At 43.9% G+C, this 20,103-nt stretch overlaps 1 protein-coding gene across 3 annotated transcripts in view; it reads left to right on the top strand.

Annotated features, from left to right (window-relative positions):
* Nucleotides 1–20,103, top strand: part of NDE1 (nudE neurodevelopment protein 1) — a 136,848-nt gene that overhangs the window by 20,724 nt on the left and 96,021 nt on the right. For 2 of the 3 annotated variants that reach the window (XM_068244771.1, XM_068244773.1), the window contains exons 2-3: nucleotides 15,039–15,155; nucleotides 15,240–15,393. In XM_068244771.1, coding sequence (XP_068100872.1) covers nucleotides 15,070–15,155; nucleotides 15,240–15,393 — 240 coding nt within the window. In that variant the 5' untranslated portion in view covers nucleotides 15,039–15,069. Of the gene's footprint in view, nucleotides 1–9,091; nucleotides 9,151–15,038; nucleotides 15,156–15,239; nucleotides 15,394–20,103 lie in introns of those variants that run through there. The other variant, XM_068244772.1, reaches the window with a different exon arrangement.

The following is a 20,103-nucleotide window of genomic DNA, read 5'->3' as shown; positions in this document are numbered from 1 at the left end:
ATTTTCACCCAATGCTTTCCTTATTATAGAGGTAGGATTAAAACCAGGGGGAAATAATACATTATTCCATATTGGCATAAGGGGCCCATAATGTGATGAGATCCTATGATGTGTAATTAGTTGATCCCATAGCTGCAGGGAAACCTTTGTGATCAATGGCCATTTCTTATGCAACTGCTGCCGTTTATTATGTGGGATCCAAAGTGTAGATTTAATTCCCCCCTCTATCAGTGTATCTTCTATGCATACCCATTGTTTAATGCCCATTCCCCAGTCTTTTATGCGAGTTAGATGAACAGCTAGTTGATAAAGTTTAGGATTAGGTAAAGCAAGGCCTCCCGCCTCCTTCAATTTAAAAAGTGTGCTTCTTGCTATCCTCGGACCACGCCCTCCCCATATATAACCAGACCAGAGGATAAGGATTCTCTTAAAGAAAAAAGCTGGTATATGTATAGGCAGTGTTTGAAGAGGGTAAAGCAATCTTGGCATTAAATTCATCTTTATAATATTAATGCGTCCAGTCCAAGAGTGTAAAATTCCTTTCCATCTCTGAATATCTTCCTCAAATCTGGCCAGTAGTGGGAGGAAGTTTTCACGGAAAAGATTAGAAGGATTTTTAGTAATTTTTAAACCCAGGTAAGTAATATTATCCTCACACCATCTAAAGGGAAAGGATTCCCGAATATTTCTCGCCATACGTGAGGGAATTGATATATTTAAAACTTCACATTTAGAGGCGTTAATTTTAAAATTGCACATATTACCAAAAAAATTCAGTGTTTTCAGCAAATTAGGAAGAGATGTCACTGGTTGAGATACATATAAAAGCAAATCATCTGCATATAGTGCCAATTTATAGTGTTTTTTTCCTAACAATAATCCATGTATATCCGGATCATTGCGTATGGAATTTGCTAGGAATTCCATAGAAATAATGTATAGTAATGGAGAGAGCGGACAGCCCTGACGGGTACCATTGCTAATACTCAAGGGATCCGACAAAAGACCGTTAACTTTAATTTGAGCTGATGGTTTATCATACAGGGCAAAAACGAGATCATGAAATCTAGACCCTGGCGGAAAGCCAATGTGGGTTATAGCACTTTTGAGAAAGCACCAGGAAAGCCTATCAAAGGCTTTCTCTGCGTCGATTGATAATAAGAGGGCGGGCGTTTTCGAGGATTGTGCAAAATTGGATAGTAATAAAGTTTTGATTGTGTTATCCCTGGGTTCCCTACCTGGTACGAATCCCACTTGATCTGAGTGAATTAATTCTGGTATAATTGTGATCAATCTATCCGCTAGGATCTTGGAGTATATCTTTAAATCTACGTTTATCAAGGAGATTGGCCGGTAATTAGAGCTATGGGAGGAATCTTTACCTGGTTTGGGAATTATAGAAATATGTGCTAGCTTCGCCTCTGAAGGAAGGGAGGCACCTTCGCCTATTTTATTGAAGGCTGAAAGAAAGAGTGGTGCTAAGGATCCCTTGAGTATTTTATAATATTCAGGTGAAAATCCGTCAGGGCCTGCCGCCTTGCCTGTTTTTAAACCAGATACTGAGCAGAAAAACTCATCACTTGAAATGGGAGTATTTAACATTTCTAATTGCTCATTAGATATGGTAGGGAGTTTGTTGTCTTTTAGGAATTTGTCAATTAGTGCTGTAGGGGGATTGTCTATATTCAGGTTGTATAATTTTGAGTAGTAGGAATGGAACACTTTCGCAATCTGTTCTGACTTATATACTTTTTGGTTTTGAAAATTCAGAATAGAAGGAATAAATGTAGATGCTCTTTTTTGCCTCAAAGAGCGTGCTAAGAGACGGCTGCATTTATTCGAATGTTCATATAGTTGGCCCTTATATCGCATCAAGTTATGTAATCTTCCAAGTTCCAACAGATGTTTTAGTTTCTCCCTGGTATTCTGTAGATCGCTCAGTATCTGTGAGCTCAAAGATGATTTATGTAATAACTCTAATCTGTGAATTTCGGCTAATAAAGAAAGAACCTGTGAAGCTTTTTCTTTTTTCTTTTTAGTGCCCATTTGAATAAATGCACCTCTCATCACGCATTTATGTGCAAACCATATTGAAACCGGTGACACCTCTTCTGTTTGCGTGTTGGAAGTGATATAGTCTTGCAATGCTCTAGCTATGCGAGGACCATATTCTGTATCAGATAACAAGGAGTTATTTAATTTCCAGTTAAAAGTGGTAGGTTTTACTTCAGGAATTTTGAATTTAAGGAAGATGGGTGAATGATCAGACCATAGTTGGTTGCCTATTCTAGAGCTTGCTTCCCAGGATAACAATGAGTGAGATATCAAAAATACATCTATTCGACTATAACTGTGATGTGGGTTTGAGAAAAAGGTGAAATCTTTAACACCTGGATTAAGGATTCTCCAGATGTCTACTAGTTGTAACTCGAATAATAGTTTCCTGAGGGGTTTTATCTTCCTAATGGAGATATGAGAGGTTCCCCTAGAAGTATCTATTGAGGGGTCTAGCGTCAAATTTAAGTCACCGCCTATGATAAGCCTGCCTTCACTATAGATATCAAGCTGGTTTAAAATGGAACAGAGTGCATTAACCTGGTCAGAATTTGGTAGGTATATACATGCAAGCGTAAATTTATTACCACCTAAGGTTATTTTAGTAAAGGTGAATCTACCCTGTTTGTCTAATTTGCTATCTATAATTTCAACCTCAGCTGTTCTGTGAAATGCAATAGCTGTGCCTCTAGACTTACCACCGGGAAAGTTGCTACATATCCATTTAGGGTAATATCTGTTGTGGCTTAAATCAGGGGCCTTGTCATTTAAAAAGTGGGTTTCCTGTAAAAATATAATTTTTGCTTTCTCCTTATGGCATTGATACAGAATATGGGATCGCTTAGATGGCTCATTAAAGCCATTCACATTAAGTGAACATATCTTGAGTGTCATTGTCCTATATAAGGGAAAATAAAAATTAGGCTAAATACCTGAACCAACGAAAGAGAGAGTATCCCACCCCCCATCCCACACAGCTGTCCAGCTGCCCAAAAACCCATCCACCCCCCCTGTTGTATTGGCATCTCACAAAAGTGGGATCCAGTACAAAAAGCCAAATAGCAAACACGGTCTACTATCAACTTGTTCGACCGCCCCTCCATCGTTGGGGTACGTAGAAGGCCTGGCCGTCACTCCTCTGCCCCCCCCCTCCCACTACAAATCAAAAACATAAACACCACTAAAAAGCCAATGTAAAAGGTCTTGTGAGCATATCTCGTGGTGAAGGCTAGTGATTCATTATAAATGACCCAACACCCGGAACCATCCTATCTAACGTATTAACCATCATAATGTTAATCATATGTATTAAGAATAAACCTCTATAAAAATAATCTATAAACATTGTGCATAACAATATATGCAACTACTCCCAGAAGAGTGATTGTGCATTGCATTGTGTGACTCCCCAACCGACTTTTGGGGGGAGTCAAGCCACCAGCAAAGTTTGAGTAGTTGTAATGCATAACATCAGTATCCATTCTTCTGCATATTGTGCCTAGTCCTCCATCACCTCCCCCAGAACGGGAAGGATGAAGGAAAAAAGGCTATCTCTTAAAGAAGCACATATAATAGTGAAGAAAAGAAAAAGTAATGTAGGACGGAGAACATTGTAAATAGTATGCGCAGCTTATTATGTCCTCCATTATACTGCACAATAAAGCGTTTTTTGTCATAGGCTTTCCATAATGAGCAAACACGTGATAATTAGGAACTATAATATAAGAAAAAAGAAAAGGACTATTTCAAATAAGAAAGCAGAATTAGATACAGTTCACCCATCTTCGGATGCCGCTCGGGATCTACGTCGGTTGTTGGAGGAACCTGCAACTTGCCAACGTTCTTGTTGAGGTAGAGATGAGACAGATTCCACCTGGGGCCAGTCTGGAAGACTCAAGTCAGTTTTGGATAGAAATTCCTTTACCTTGTCCAGGTCGTGGATACCTTGAAAAACAAAAGACTTGCCATCCAGTTTTATTAGAATACGAAATGGGAAGCCCCAGGAATAGAGTCCTCCTGCTGATTTAATGGCTTCCAATAGTGGTTTTGCTGCTCTACGTAGCTGCAGCGTGTACCTGGAAAGATCAGGGAAAAACAGGATAGTGGCGCCATCAAAATCCACTGACTGTTTGTCTCGTGCGGCGGCCATGATTTCCTCCTTTAGCGTATATGAATGCAAGCGACAGATCACATCACGTGCTAAGTTAGAGCGTACTTTTCCAAAAGCCCTGTGAGCCCTGTCAAGGACAATCGGAAAGTCATCTCCTTTTTCTAATAAGAGTCTAAAAATTGCCTGTACTGATACCATTAGATCTTCTTGATGTGTGGCTTCAGGCAATCCCCTGATACGCACATTATTCCTGCGGCCTCTATTCTCTAAGTCATCCATTTTGTAAACGTGTTCCTGTAAGGCCTGGTCTTGTGCTTTGGATTTATCAACTAGCTCCTCAATCTTATCCATAAGTGCGGCTTGAGTCTTCTCTAGTATATCTACTCTGCCCCCGAGTTCATGTACATCCTCTCTGACCTCCTTTATGTCTCGTTTGTAAGCGTTTTCAATACGAGTGGCAAAGGCCTCAAAGTCCCGCTTTGATGGTATAGAGCGTAACAGGGCCTTTATATCTAGTTCCTCTTCGCCCTCTTCGCCCTCCTCCTCACCCTCTGAACCCTCCGGGGAAGATTGTATAGGTGCAGATTGTGTAGACTTACGGGTGGGAGAGGTCCGGTCACGCTGGGCTTTTGGATTCTCCGATCTGGACGAAGATGGCGGAGCTGCGTCATTCTGGCGTCTGTTCGTGTGGCGGAAATAAGTGGCTATCTCTGCCCTCGGGGTTTCTCTTGTGCCTTTAGCCTTCTTGTCCCTTCCTCCCATCGTGATTCCGGGTGTTGGGTAGTCAATTCTATCTCTAAATCAGAGGCGGGAAGGAGCGGGTATCGGAGCTCTCCTTACTTGCGTCCCTCCACGGCCATAGCCAAGCCACGCCCCCGCGTTTTGAGTTTTTAAATCTGCTGCTAATGTTATCCTATGTGTCTATGCACACTGGAGCAATGAGGTTTGGGCGCTAGAGGTTTCAAAAGCTCATCCCAATGTAATGCTATGGGTTTTTTTTTTTGTTGTTTTTTTTTACAAAACCTCATTGCTCCAGTGTGCATAGACACATAGGATAACATTAGCAGCAGATTTAAAAACTCAAAACGCTCAGAAAAACTCCTCTGGTGTGCACCAGGCCACAAAGTTAAATTTCTGCAAATGCCAAACTGAACAGGTGGGTTTTCAGTCTGGATTTAAACACGTCCAGAGATGGAGCTGTCCTGATCTGTTTAGGTAACGAGTTCCAAAATGTAGAAGCAGCATGACAAAAGGCTTTGGGACCAAAATTCTGAGAAACTCAAAGAAGTGATTATGAAAGAATGGGTTGTTATCGGTCAGGATTTGGCCCAGAAGTTGATTGAGAGCATGGCCAGTTGAACTGCAGAGGTCCTGAAAAAGAAGGGCCAACTTAAAATGCTGACACTAATCTCATGTAATTGTCAATAAGCCTTTGAAACGTGTGACGTGCTTACAATATTTCAGTACATCACAAACTGAAACAAAGATTTAAAATCTGTTTAGCCGCAAACTTTGTGAAAACTAATATTTTTGACAGTCTCAACTTTTAGCCAGGACTGTATACAGCAGGCACATATACCTGACTAACCTATACTGCAGGCACATATACCTGGCTATCCTATTTGGGGGGGGGGGGCGCTAAGCTTAGCATTTGAAACATTGGTAGATCTCCTGGCATCGGCGAATTTTAAAGTAGCTCGCGATCTGAAGTGTGGGCACCCCTGGGCTAAACTATATACATACAGGGTGCATTTCTATATTTTTTCCTTTTGTCCTGCAGAAGAGTTGAGCTCCCACTTTAAATGTGACAGGCTTTCCTGGGTCGTCTCTGTGTAATGGGTGGCAAGCATATGGGCTGCCCTACATTGGTCAAAAAAAGCTTCATTTCCATAATTATCACGGACTGTTTATAATTCATTTTATCACCTGTTTTACTGCAGTTTTATCAAACATTTATCACACTCGGTAAATTTTTAGTGAATACTCAAAAAAAAATCTATCACTGGAGAATTTTTAACCCAAAAAAGTTAATGCGCATTTTATTGTGAATAGAGCCCAATGTAAACTTCTGTTATAGTAAACTAATTTTTCTGATCCCTTGAACTTTAAAGAAAACCTGTAACATCAAAAAGTTCCCATGGGGGGTACTCTCCTTGAGAGGGGGGAAGCCTCAGGGTCCCAATGAGGCTTCCCACGTCATCCTCCGTCCCTCAGGGGTCTCACTGCAGCCCTCCGAACAGCGACCATGTAAATATTTAACCTCCCGGCTCCTGCACAGGCGTTGTGGCGGCTCTCAGCTCCGAAATAGGTGGAAATGCCCGATCGCCGTCGGGTCTGCTCTACTGCGCAGGCGCAAGTCTCCGGCGCAACTTTCACCTCCCATTTCAATAACTTTATCACTACTTATCACACTAAAATGATGTATATGTTGGTTTTTTCGCCACCATTTAGGCTTTTTTTCGGTGATACATTTTGCTAAGAATTTATTTTATTCTAAATCCATTTTAACAGGAAGATTAAGAAAGAAATGAAAAAAATGCATTATTTCTCAGTTTTTGGCCATTATAGTTTTAAATTAAGGCATGCTACCATAATTAAAACCCATGTACTGGTATTTTATTTGCTCATTTGTCCCGGTTATTACATCATTTTAAATTATGTCCCTATCACAATTTATGGCGCCGATATTTTATTTCAGGGCTGTGGAGTCGGAGTCGGGCAATTTTGGGTGCCTGGAGTCTGAGTCGGGAAAAAATGCACCGACTCCGACTCCTAATGAATTTGTAACTGTAATTAAAATAGAAAATATGATAAAATGTTCTATTTCTCAGATAATAGTCATTAAAAATAATGTATATATACAGTAATAGCTGTGCTTAGTCCACAAAAATGAAATAAACCAATCAAAATTAGTAACTTGTGCTGCTTCAATAAAGCAGTCCCCGTATTTTTAAGGTCAGATATACATATCTGATTGTGATTGTATATATGATGTGTACACAGGAATCTTATATATACTAAATAACATCTATGCTGTAAGAATAAAGCCTGATGTGTAGCTGTGTCACTAATAGAGATGGTCAACGAGATGGAAATAATTCTGCATTGATGCTGATTTATGCAAATGTATGCACTCCCTTTGCTGATTAAATCAAATAATTTGATATGTTGTTAAAATTTGGTTTGGTGACTACAAATTAAAGGGTAACTGAGACGGATGAAAAGAAAAGTTTTATACATACCTGGGGCTTTCTCCAGCCCCCTTCAGGCTAATCAGTCCCTCGCTGTCCTCCACCACCCGGATCTTCTGCTATGAGTCCTGGTAATTCAGCCAGTCAGCGCTCTCCGGCCGCATGCCGCTCCCACAGCCAGGAACATTCTGCACCTGCGCAATAGTGCTGCACAGGTGTAGTATGCTCCTGGCGGCGGAGTGTGTGCATGCGCACTACGCCCGACTGGCTCAAGTACCTGGAATCATAGCAGAAGATCCAGGTGGTGGAGGAGGACAACAAGGGACTGATTATCCTGAAGGCGGCTGGAGGAAGCCCCAGGTATGTATAAAACTTTAATTTCATCTGTCTCAGGTTTACTTTGTTACACAGTAGTACTATACTCTACATATGCACTCCCCACAGAGCTGCAGGGAATCAACTGAGAATGCTGTGCACATTGAACACAGAGGTGTTGTCTGTTTACAATCTCCTCATTCCCCTGCAGAGTACCTGCACATCATTCTTACATGTACCCACACTTACATTGCCTAGGGCCTGATAGATGTTCTTTGTTCCGGTTTGTACCTTTTACAAGTACTCTTACCAAGGACTAGTTTTAGTCTAAAGGGAATAAATATAGTAGTCTACATATCCTTCTCACTTCAGTTGTCTTGTAAAATTCCTAAGCGTTGGCAGTTAAGAGACGAATTTCATGTTACATACTTTTAATCAACAAAATTGTAATATGCAAATTAGAGGAGTCGGAGTCGGTGGAATCCTAAACTGAGGAGTCGGAGTCGGTGGATTTTTGGACCGACTCCACAGCCCTGTTTTATTTGGAAATAAAAGTGCATTTTTTTCAATTTGCGTTCATCACTATTTACAAGCTTATACTTTTAAAAAATTATAGTAATATACTCTCTTGACATGCATATTCAAAAAGTTCAGACCCTTAGGTAACTACATATGTTTTGTTTGCTTTTTTCTTTTTTTTTTCTTTTTTTTTATTGGGGGGGGGGGGGTAATTTTTGGTGTGGGAGGTACACAGTTAATTTTAAATGTAATTTATTAAAAAATGCACATCGGAGTAGTTTTATTATTTGGCCACAGTCAAAAAGTCCTGGAAGCGAAAGCTATTGCTTCCAGGAAGCATTAGGATGGGAAATGTTTGTGGTTTTTTTTTTTGGGTTTTTTTTGTGCAGAAAAACTGTGGCCTCTGATAAGAGGCCGTCGGTTTTTCTGCCGGGGACTTAGATGAGTAACTATCAGTAGGGGGCGTGTGCAGCGGCAGCAGGGTAGTCTGTCTGGACGGATATATCCATCCCGATAGACTTAAAGGACCTCTTTAAGTCTGGTTGCCAGGCAACAATGTAAACACATATGGAGCCATTATTATAACAGCTGTAACAGCGATGAAAACTAGGTAGGCAGCAGTTATATTTGTGAAATGAAAGTAAAAGAAAGTAAAAAAAAACAAAAAACCCTAACAAATGGATCAGCCTAACAGTCTGTCATCCGTCATGGTTTACATTACATGTTGTATTGATGAAACCATTCATTTTAATTTTTTAAAACTTTTTACACTATTTTAGGATGTTTAATAGTTTATGCATAAACCACGTATTTATTTTTTTTTCCCCTCATTCGCAGAAGAGGTTACACACTATTCTGACAGTTGGGCTGAGCAACTGCTGTTCACCAAGTGCTTTTGAAAATAAACTTAATTTATGGCTCATTTTAGTCTTGAAGAAATATACTTCTTATTTGTATACTGTATGTTAACATGTAGTTTTACATTTTACAATTTTCACGATAGTGGTCCTTTAAGTTGTAGTTGGCAGCCCATCTAGTGGCAAGGTTTTTGTCTCATTTTTCCTGTGAATATACTAAATACTGTGCATTATGGGCTATTCACACACATACCATAATTTGCGTGTATTGTACGGAATTGCTATTTTGCTTTGTTTTGCCATTTTCCAGTCTCCAGGCTTTGCGCAGTGTATGTGCCCCTATATATTTTCTGTCCACAACTTTGCCAGACCAATAAGCGTTTAGGGCCATTTCAAAATATGTGCTTGTATTTTCCTCCACAGTCTGATGCATTGGACCACATGCCTGTTAGACCGCCCTCCCCCTCCAAAATGCAGATGCACAAGTGTCAAATGTATGTTTTTGTATATTTAAAAATACAGTGTGCATGATTTCTTTAACACAAAAACTCATATAGTGTACAAACGCAGGGATGAGACTGCCAACACTGTGAGCAAAAGACCCTGGGACGAGAATTCCTTCCTGCTGCACTACCCTGAATATGCTGCAGCCGGGGAAACCTACAAGAAATTGATGAAACTACAGTATAATCTTGTTATAATAAACTCTGGTATAGTAAACATTTGGGTGTACTAAACTACCTCTCCAGCTCCCTGCCAATCTCCATTATAAGTCTATGGGAGCAACGCCTGGTATAATAAACTCTGATTATAATAAAACTTCTGTTCTAGTAATCATGTTTTTTGACCCCTACGTGACACGGACTCTGGATATAGTGATCAGTGTTCTCCCCAGGTTCTTTTTGTTGGGTGCTCTACCGGGCCAGTTTTGGTGAGCACCCGGCTTTCATCAGCTCACCTCTTCCTCTTCTGTACGCAGAGTTGTGCGTTTGGGTCCACTTTAACCTGCTGGGCGGTCTGGACGAGCTCAGCTCGTCCAGTACCGCCGGAGCCTGCCGCTCAGGCCCTGCTGGGCCGATTTGGCTCAAGTAAAAAGCAGCACACGCAGCCGGCACTTTGCCAGCCGCGTGTGCTGCCTGATCGCCGCCGCTCTGCGGCGATCCGCCGCGAGCAGCGGCGAAAGAGGGTCCCCCCAGCCGCCTGAGCCCAGCGTAGCCGGAACAAAAAGTTCCGGCCAGCGCTAAGGGCTGGATCGGAGGCGGCTGACGTCAGGACGTCGGCTGACGTCCATGACGTCACTCCGCTCGTCGCTATGGCGACGAGGGAAGCAAAACAAGGAAGGCCGCTCATTGCGGCCTTCCTTGTTTGTTCTGGGCGCCGGAGGCGATCGGAAGAACGCCTCCGGAGCGCCCTCTAGTGGGCTTTCATGCAGCCAACTTTCAGTTGGCTGCATGAAATAGTTGTTTTTTTTTTTTTTTTTATTAAAAAAAAACCCTCCCGCAGCCTCCCTGGCGATCTTAATAGAACGCCAGGCAGGTTAAGAGAGCAGCCTAACATGGGTTTCAGAAGTGCTAGAAGAAGATGAAGCGCGCCATAGTGCATTAAATGTGGAGGAGATTTTATTAACAATTAAAAGTTATACTCACAAACATGAGTGATATAATTCGCACCTCAGCGGACTGCCAGCCGCTTGCCTCTGCAGTGGGAGATGACGCGCTGTGGCCAGCAACGCGGTTTCCGTTGTCTTGGAATCCGTCTCACTGGGAGGTGGGCGTCGCTGGAGTGTCAATGGGCGTGTGAACAAAGGGGAGAAAGGCTTTCTCCCCTTTGTTCATTTGTCAATAAAGTTATTTTAGCTTCTTGGTTGCTATGGCGACCTCCAGAGCGACACTATAAGTTGTCCCCTGTAGGCGTGAGACGTCATCTGACGAAGGCGCTGTGCGCCGAAACGCGTAATGACATCACACGCCCATTGACACTCCAGCGATGCCCACCTCCCAGTGAGACGGATTCCAAGACAACGGAAACCGCGCTGCTGGCCACAGCGCGTCATCTCCCACTGCAGAGGCAAGCGGCTGGCAGTCCGCTGAGATGCGAATTATATCACTCATGTTTGTGAGTATAACTTTTAATTGTTAATAAAATCTCCTCCACATTTAATGCACTATGGCGCGCTTCATCTTCTAGTACTTCTGAAACCCATGTTAGGCTGCTCTCTTAAAGTGGACCCAAATTAAAAATACAAGATTTCAAAAATAAAAATATTTTCTAAATTATAATAATAATAATAATAATAATAGCAGCCTTTTTTCAGCTGCATGATGACAAATATAAAATATTTTACATTTATTGGAGGAACCCCTCCCTTCCTTTTCAAATTGCCAGAATTTTTCCGGCAAACTGGTGGAGTTGATGGTGTCCGGCAGAGGAGGAATTGCTAATGGCTGCCCCAGTATAACCCTAGCTATGAAAAGAGAAGGGTGAAAAGCATGCACTGAAATGATCATAGGTTTGAAGGAGTGTTTATTTATCTTTTTATGTGTCAGAGTGGTGCAACTAAATATTTTTAATTAAAAAAATTTTTGGTTTGGGTCCGCTTTAAGCACGGCTGTGGAGTCCGTACAAAAATCTTCTGACTCCTCAGTTTATGAAACTACTGACTCAAACTCCGACTCCGGATACCCAAAATGGCTCCGACTCCTCAACCCCAACTCCTTAGTCTAATACTTACCAGGGCTGTGGATTTTGTACAAAAATCATCCGACTCAAACTTCCGACTTCTCAGTGTGAGGAAACGCGGAAAAGCCGCCGCAAGGGCTCAAAGGCTGTTTCCGTGTCTAAAATGGCGGCACAACGCAAAGAAACCGCCGCATGGGCAGAGCGGTGGAGTCCGCGTTGGATGCAGCGGATTGCACGCATGGCAAAGCTGCTGACATTGTGACATATCTGGTGTGGCTGGGACTGCTAGTCCACACAGGTTCAGAAGGACGTGCGTGCGCTGAGAGGCAGAGCTTATATGACAGCCAGAGAAGTCAGCTGACATTTTCACCGCCTTCCATTGGTCCAGCACTTAGGGGTGGCGCTGGTGAGCGCTGTAGTATATATACTGGATGCTGGTAATTTCTCTGGTGTTTGCCGTTGCGATCACTACGTGGTAGCACTCAGACCTTGTCTGTATCTGTGTTCTAGCATAGTTTCCAAAGGTGTTGATGATCAAGGAACTCACACCTTAGCATTAGGAATATTGAACTGTATTATTTATGACCTTCTGCCTTGCTGACTATTCCTCTGAACTCTGATTCTGTACCTTGCTATTTCTGATATCCTGTTGCCAAACTCTGCTCGTTCCTGGACTCTGTATTTGCCTCCTGATTCTGTACTTTGCTATTCTGATACTCCGTTGCCAAACCCTGTCTGTTTATTGAATTCCGTATCTGTCTCCTGAATCTGTACCTTATCTGTCTGTGTGTTAACGACCTGGCTTGCCGACCTCGAGAACTGGCCTTACTGTTAGAGGCAGTTCCCAGATCTGTTAGTGACACCCTCTCTCTCTGGTGTCACTCACGCTCTGTCCTTCCTACCCTCAGCCTAGCTCCTCCCCCGGGAGAGTCTAGGCCATCGGAAGGAACATACTTCTGTAGAAGTACTCAAAGTATACTGTTGCATCTAAACACTCACTTGTTATATCTGGTGTCCAGAGGTTAGTAGATATATCTGATTATCGGTGATACTGCAGATCACCAATAATCGGGTATATTCTGTATTCCCGGTGATACTGCAGTTCACCGGTAATCAGACCCTCTCTGTGTTACACCGATCGTTACACTCAGTTTATAAAATAAATGACTTTGACTCCGGGTACCAAAAATAGCTCCGACTCAGACTCCACAGCCCTGCTCTTAAGGCTGGTTGCAGGTGAGTTGATGCCTGATAACATTTGTAAGACAAGAATGGCCCCAGTGCTTGATATATAGTACTGGCTTCATGATTGGCTCAAGTGTGAGCAAAATTTTGCAGAATATGTGCTGCAAGTCTTGCCCACAGAGATATTAGCGCTACTCACAGGAAGCGAGTAACTGCGTCTATCCAGTGATGCCTGCAATTTAAGGAGCCCTGGATAATGTACTAGTGATTTATTCAGCCTGTCTAGGCAGCACTAAGGTATACTTAACCTTGTAGTCCACCAAATGTGCAAGTGCTTGTACTGTACATCCAATGGGAGGATAAAGTTTGTCCTTTGCAGCAGAGAATGTACCAGGGCATGCTGGGCTAGCAGTATCCAGGGCTCCTTAAAAATTGCAGCCGTCACTGAATAGAAGAGCCACTTTTTCTCCTGTGATTGGGTCCAATACTTCAGTGGGGGGGACATGAAACCAGTGTCCTGCAAAACTTTATGCTCACACTTGAGCCAATCACGAAGCCTCTCTTCAAAACCCAGAGAATCAGAATAGCCATTTGCATATGTAATGCAAGTGTCTTTAATACCTCTGTGGGCGGGACTTAGCAATCCCTTCTCCTTAATTTTGCAGTGAATAGGCCTGCTCTGATCTGTACTACAAGGGAAAGTAGGCTGTACTGCGCTCCACATGCTACCAGGATCATCATCGCTAATAAGGGAAGAGAAACCCGGGAGTGTGTACAATCTCGCTGGAGGACAGGGATGATACTTCTATCGGTGATTGTAGAGTGGAAGTGGTAACACTGTCAGGAACCGACCCGGGGCACGTCTGCGTATACGGTTCCCGACTGCGGGTTTGACCAGATCAAGCGGGGGAAGCAGCCTTAGTCCAGCTGACACAAGGCTGTGACCCCTCAGAACACTTTTCACTGCCCCCACTAGCTGTTGCTAGACACGTCCACTCGGCTGTCGAGTGCTCAGCGTGCAATCTGCGTTTTCGTATTCGGGTCAGCTTTGCGCTTTAGGCCGAATACAGCGCACACACACACCACAGTTGTACAGTATCTATGATCTATGCGCCCGAGCTCCGCACAGCTATTAAGGTTATCTGTTTTATTGACCTGAGGAAATGGGCTGAGTCCCGTGAAACGTGTTGTCTACAGTATAACCGTTATTTTAATAAAGACTCATTTTTCTACCCACGTGAGTCTTCTTTGGAGGTAAGAGACCTCCTCATCATACCATATATTTTTATTTACTTTTTATCCAATTTAATAAATACAATTATCTAGCTGTTGCTATAACATACTTTGGGCGCCTCCACCAACGTGCTTCACTTGAGGGTAATTGTGTGCCACATTGTCATACAGACAAGTACAGCTTCCCCCAAAGCCAGATGACCACACATACATACGCATCTGAAGTACATAGTAGACAGGAAAATGAAAATATACTACTGTATTATCCCAACATCATAACTAGCTGCTATATTCCAGACACTGCATCATCTTTTGTTTACATTATTCCTCATTTTCCCTAGGCTGCTTATTTGAACAGTACTATATATCCAGCGCCTGTGCCATTCTTCTTGTCTTACAAGTGTTATCAGGCATTAACTTGCATGCTACCAGCCTGAAGAGAGCAGCATGCGTTTCACACTGACATATGACTCATGTACCGCCCAGTGTTGACTATATCTAGATTCAGCATCACGTAGGGGCCAAAAAACTTGTTTACTATAATAGTTTTATTATTTGAGTTTACTATACTAAGCATTGCTCCCATAGACTTATAATGGAGATTGGCCAGGACCTGGAGAGGTAGTTTACTATACCCAAATGTTTACTATATACATTTATTATAACAATTATACTGTACTGTATGTCCACACTTTCACAGTAGGAGAAGAGGAATCTACAGGCTGCACGCTGTCACAGCATGCCACAGACTGAGAGGAACATTAATGAACTGTAAACCTAAAAATGTCCACGAACTGTTAACCCACTGTAAATCCCCCCCCCCCCCCCCCCCCCACTGCCAATGCATTCTAGTCTGGTTCTGCTTGCTTATTATCTGAATATATTTTAATGCAGAATTGGTGATCTGCTCTATGAAAGTGCTGATATGGATGATTTAAACAGAGAAACATTTAATTCTTTGGAGGAAGAGGCCCAGTACTGGAAAGTTCTAGCAATGAAATATAAGCAAAGGTATGTCTGATTTGCTATTACAGTGATTACAATGTGGAAAGTGTGAAGTGCGGTTTGATGTGCATTTTTTTTTTTTCACCCTAGTTTTGAGAATGCACAGGAAGAACTAAGCGAGTTCCAAGAGGCAAGTCGGGAATACGAGGCTGAGCTGGAGGCACAACTACATCAGACAGAGCACAGGAACAGAGAACTCCTCTCTGAGAACAACCGCTTACGCATGGAACTAGAGTCCATAAAGGTATCAGACAATAGTTATCTATCTTTGTTTGCTGTTTGATTTTTCTCTTGAATAACTTTTTTGAAAGCAAGTTTACTTTTTATGTGTATGTTGCTAGGTGTGGATGTAAAGGCTGGTCAAAGAACAATCATCTGAAACTCTATATGAATCTTGTATTTGCCTGAAACTAAATCTATGCAGTAATTACCAGGGTATACGTCTTAACCACTTAACGACCAGCTAACGCCGATAGGCGGCGGCTGGTCGTTTGTGGTTTTACATGAGCGGCCGTTACATGTCAGTTCACGGAGGGTGTCTCCGTGAATAGCCTGCGAGCCTCCGATCGCGGCTCGCAGGCTAATTGTAAACACGCGGGGAATAAATCCTCGCTGTTTACATCAATACGGCGCTGCTGCGGAGCAGCGCTGTAAAGGAGATCGGCGATCCCCGGCCTCTGATTGGCCGGGGATTGGCGCCGTGTGATAGGCTGAAGCCTATCTGAGGCGGCGCAGGAAGCATCGCCGTCCTGTGCCACCCAGGGAGGAAGAGGTAGGGAGGGAAGGAGGGGGAGGGTGGAATCGCGCTGCGGAGGGAGGCTTTGAGAAGCCCCCCCACTCGGCCACACGGAGCGGCGGCGATCAGACCCCACCAGCAGGTCATCCCCCCCCCCCCCCCCCCACCAGTGGGGAAAAAAAGGGGGGGGAGAAGTCTGATCGCCCTGCCTTGTACACTATCTGTGCTGCAGGCTGGAGAGCCCACGCAGGACAGATCGCAGAGAACAGCCCCGGTCCTTAAAGGAATACTTAAGTAAAAAAAAAAATGACATTTACTCACCTGGGGCATCCCTCAGCACCCCGAAGCTGGATGGTGCCCTCGCAGCCCCGCTCCGATCGTCCTGTCCCCGCCGGCGGCTACTTCCGTTTCGGCGACAGCCGCCGACAGGCTGGGAACGCGGCTGATTTTCCGCGTTCCCAGCCGCTGCTATCACTCTCTATGCTGCTATTGCGTCTATATAGACGCTATAGCAGCATAGAGAGTGATAGCAGCGGCTGGGAACGCGGAAAATCAGCCGCGTTCCCAGCCTGTCGGCGGCTGTCGCCGAACCGGAAGTAGCCGCCGGCGGGGACAGGACGATCGGAGCGGGGCTGCGAGGGCACCATCCAGCTTCGGGGTGCTGAGGGATGCCCCAGGTGAGTAAATGTCATTTTTTTTTTTTTTGACTTAAGTATTCCTTTAACCATTTACCGCCATCCTAACGTATTAAAACGTCATGCTTACCGCTATTAACAGCAACATGACGTTTTAATACGTCGCGCATTCCCGCCGCTGCTACCGCCGTGTGTCCGCCGCTACCGCCGCCATTACCGTCGGGATCCCGTGCTGGGCGATTGGGGAAGAGGACTGAACAGTCCTCTACCCAATCGCAGTGCCTGGAGTGAATGGACGTGACCGCGAACAGCGGCTGCGTCCATTCACATAAACAGGAAATGTAACAGTTTAATAAAGTGTGTAAAAAAAAAAAAAAAAAAAAAAAAAAAAGTGAACACGTCCTATGAGTGTTCACCAGCGCCATCTTGTGGCCAAAAAGTATATTACACTTACAAAATACATACATTTTCAAGTATATACACATCATTAATAAAATTACACTTCCAACCCTCCCCCCCAAAAAAAACACTTGTAAAAAAAAAAAATCAGCTTAAAAAAAATAAATAAATAGTTGCCTTAGGGACTCAGCTTTTTTTATTCTATATTTTATGGGGGAAAATTAATTTTAATTTATTACATAGGGGCTTGTAATTATGGCCAGAACAAACAGAAAAATAACCACTTATATTTCAAAATAATATACTGTCGCCATACATTGTGGTAGGGACATAATCTAAACGGTTTAATTATCGGGACCACTGGGCAAATAAAACGTGTTTGTTTTATCCACAGGAGAATGTTTAATTTTAAAACTATAAAGGCTGAACACTGAGAAATAATGATTTTTTTTTCTTTTTTTTTCTGTTTTTCTCATTAAAATGCATTTAGAATAAAAAAATTCTTAGCAAAATGTACTATCCACAGAAAGCCTAATTGGTGGCGAAAAAAACGAGGTATAGATCATTTTCTTGTGATAAGTAGTAATAAAGTTATTAGGGAATAAAAGGGAGGAGCGCTGACAACTGAAAATTGCTCTGGTCCGTTAGGATAAAAACCCTTGGGGGTGAACTGGTTAAAGAGACTCTGTAACAAACATTTTAGCAGTATTTCTCCTATCCTACAGGTTCCTAAGGCTGTTCCATTGTGCTCTGGCTTACTGCAGCACTTTCTCTGTAATAAATCAACTTTTTTTCATAACCCTCCAGGACAGGTATACTTCGAGGCTTGGCTCCTCCCAGGAAACAGGAAACATCCATCAGCCTCTCTATCTTTAATCCAACCACAGGTGCTCAGCAGTATGGATGTTTCCTGTTCTGGGAACAGGTCTCTCTATATGGGTGCTGCCTGTCCTGGAGAGCCTGGGGGGCTAAGGGCTTGGTGGCACTGGGACGAGGCCGGGAGGTGAGCTGAGAATCCTCCGCCTCAGTCTACTCTTACCTCTGCTTGTCCGGGCTGGTGCGCATCTGATGGGAGTGGAGAGGGCCATGGCGAAGACGCAATGTGGCTGTCAGCGGCTGGCCGGGAAGTGTTCGTGGAAGGAGGTGGCTAGCGGAGGCGGACGCCGATACTCCATTTCCGATCCTGCCAGGATCCAAGATGGCGGCGCGGACGTTTCCGCCGGCCGTCTGACGTCACTTCCGGGCGCCGGATTGAAGAGCCCTGGCGTCCTGTGCACTTGCACTCTGCTGTAATGGAGGGCGGCTGGCGGCTCGGACGGCCTATCGGCTGGTAGGGCTGTCGGCTCTGCGGCGGTACCTGTAGCTGAGTCTACAGTGGTGCCTGCAGTGAGCCCCTCTACAGTATTATCGGACGGCCGGACGCAGGAAAGACCGAGGAAGCCGGAGGGCACAATACAAGTCCCAAGAGGGGTGAGACATCAGACTGTGTGTCTGTGGCTTTTGTTTTGAGTGTCTCATCTTGTTTGTCACTTTTTAATCTGTGATGTGAGAGTATCTGGGGATTGGGCTAGATGTTTATCCGATACAGTATCCTCTTTTCACTTAAAGCGGAACTGTAAAGATATTTTACCCATATAGTTTCACTTACCTGGGGCTTCCCTAAGACCCCAGCAGCCGCCCTGTCCCGCGCCGGTCCTGCCCGAGCCGCCGTTCTCCCGCCGCCAGCTCTGTTCCTTGCCGAAGATGACGCCAGCGCAGCCCTGCCACGCGTATCTTTTCATCACGGTCCCCTCTGCAATAGCGGGGACGCGAATAAAGGATACGCGTGGCAGTGCTGCGCTGGCGTCGACTTAGAAGTCTACGGCACGGAACGGAGCTAGCGGCGGGAGAACGGCGGCTCGGGCAGGACCGGAGCAGGACAGCGCGGCTGCTGGGGGCTTAGGGAAGCCCCAGGTAAGTGAAACTATGGGGGTAAAATATCTTTACAGTTCCGCTTTAAGGCTGGTTATCCCTGGGTGGTCTGTCTAATACTAACTCCACATGGCATGGATGATATTTTTACACTGTGGTGGAGGTTTTATTGTGTTATCAGTAACCATGTTTACTGATGCTTGGCTGATGTTGTGTCTTTCAGACTGTAAACCCTGAGGTTGGCGAAAGCTCTAAGCCCAAGCCCAGTAGGAGATGCCCAGCCTGTAATCTAAAGCTGTCTTCTTCATGGATTAAGACTTTCTGTCAGCAATGTACTCTTAAGGTCCTTACACACGTCGGACTGGAGGCAACGACTGGTCCGTCGTTGCCTCCCGCTGGGTGGGCGTTCCGACGACAGTCCGGCGTGTGTACGCACTGTCGGCGGACTGATACGGCTGTTTCTGAGCGATCCGCCGGGCGTGTGTACGGACCTTTAGAGTACTTAATGAAGAATCGGCTGTTCCTTATAAGGATTTTCTAGGAATCATGAAAAATGAGATGACTGATTCAATCAAGGCTTTCAGAGAGGCCTTAACTAGCTCTTTGGCACAACCACAGACTGTGATGGTTCAGCCTGTTCCGGTATCAGGGCCTGTTAATGTAAATCAAGCCCCAATACAGGCAGAAGAGCGCACGATTAAGGAAGTTGTTACAGCGCCAACTACCGCAGCTGTGACTGCGGATATTAGAGTAACAGAACCAGAGATTACAGTTCATAGGAAAGCAAAAGTCAAATCTAACCGTCCGGTTTTGTCTGATTCAGAACCGGAGGAAGATTGGGAAGATCTATCTGACGAGTAGTCAGGGGATGAAATTTCAGAAACAGAGAAAGATACGGAAAAAGAGAAGCCATCTAAGTTTAAATTTCCGGCTAGTGAAACAGAGGAATTACTGAAGGCCATTTATGAGTCGTTAGGTATAAGTGTTGATAATCCTAAAGCAACGTCAGGCCATGATGCGCTATACGCTGGTATGGAAAATAACCAGCCTTTGGTGTTACCAGTTCATGATTCCACTAAAGCCACGATAAATAGCCAATGGAAAAATCCGGATAAAGTTTTTTTTTTGTTTTTTTTTTTATCAAGGGGTTTTAAAAGGAGATTTCCTTTTTCTGAAGAGGACAGTAAATGCTGGGATAAGTGTCCTAAGTTAGATTCGGCTTTCTCTCAAGTGGAAAAGGATAATGAACTTGCTTTTGAAGATTTAGGCCATT

This window comes from Hyperolius riggenbachi, chromosome 7 (assembly GCF_040937935.1).
Source record: "Hyperolius riggenbachi isolate aHypRig1 chromosome 7, aHypRig1.pri, whole genome shotgun sequence".
In the NCBI taxonomy this organism is placed as follows: domain Eukaryota; kingdom Metazoa; phylum Chordata; class Amphibia; order Anura; family Hyperoliidae; genus Hyperolius; species Hyperolius riggenbachi.
The sequence above is the reverse complement of the archived record's forward strand: the minus strand, read 5'-3'. Positions and strand labels throughout refer to the sequence as shown.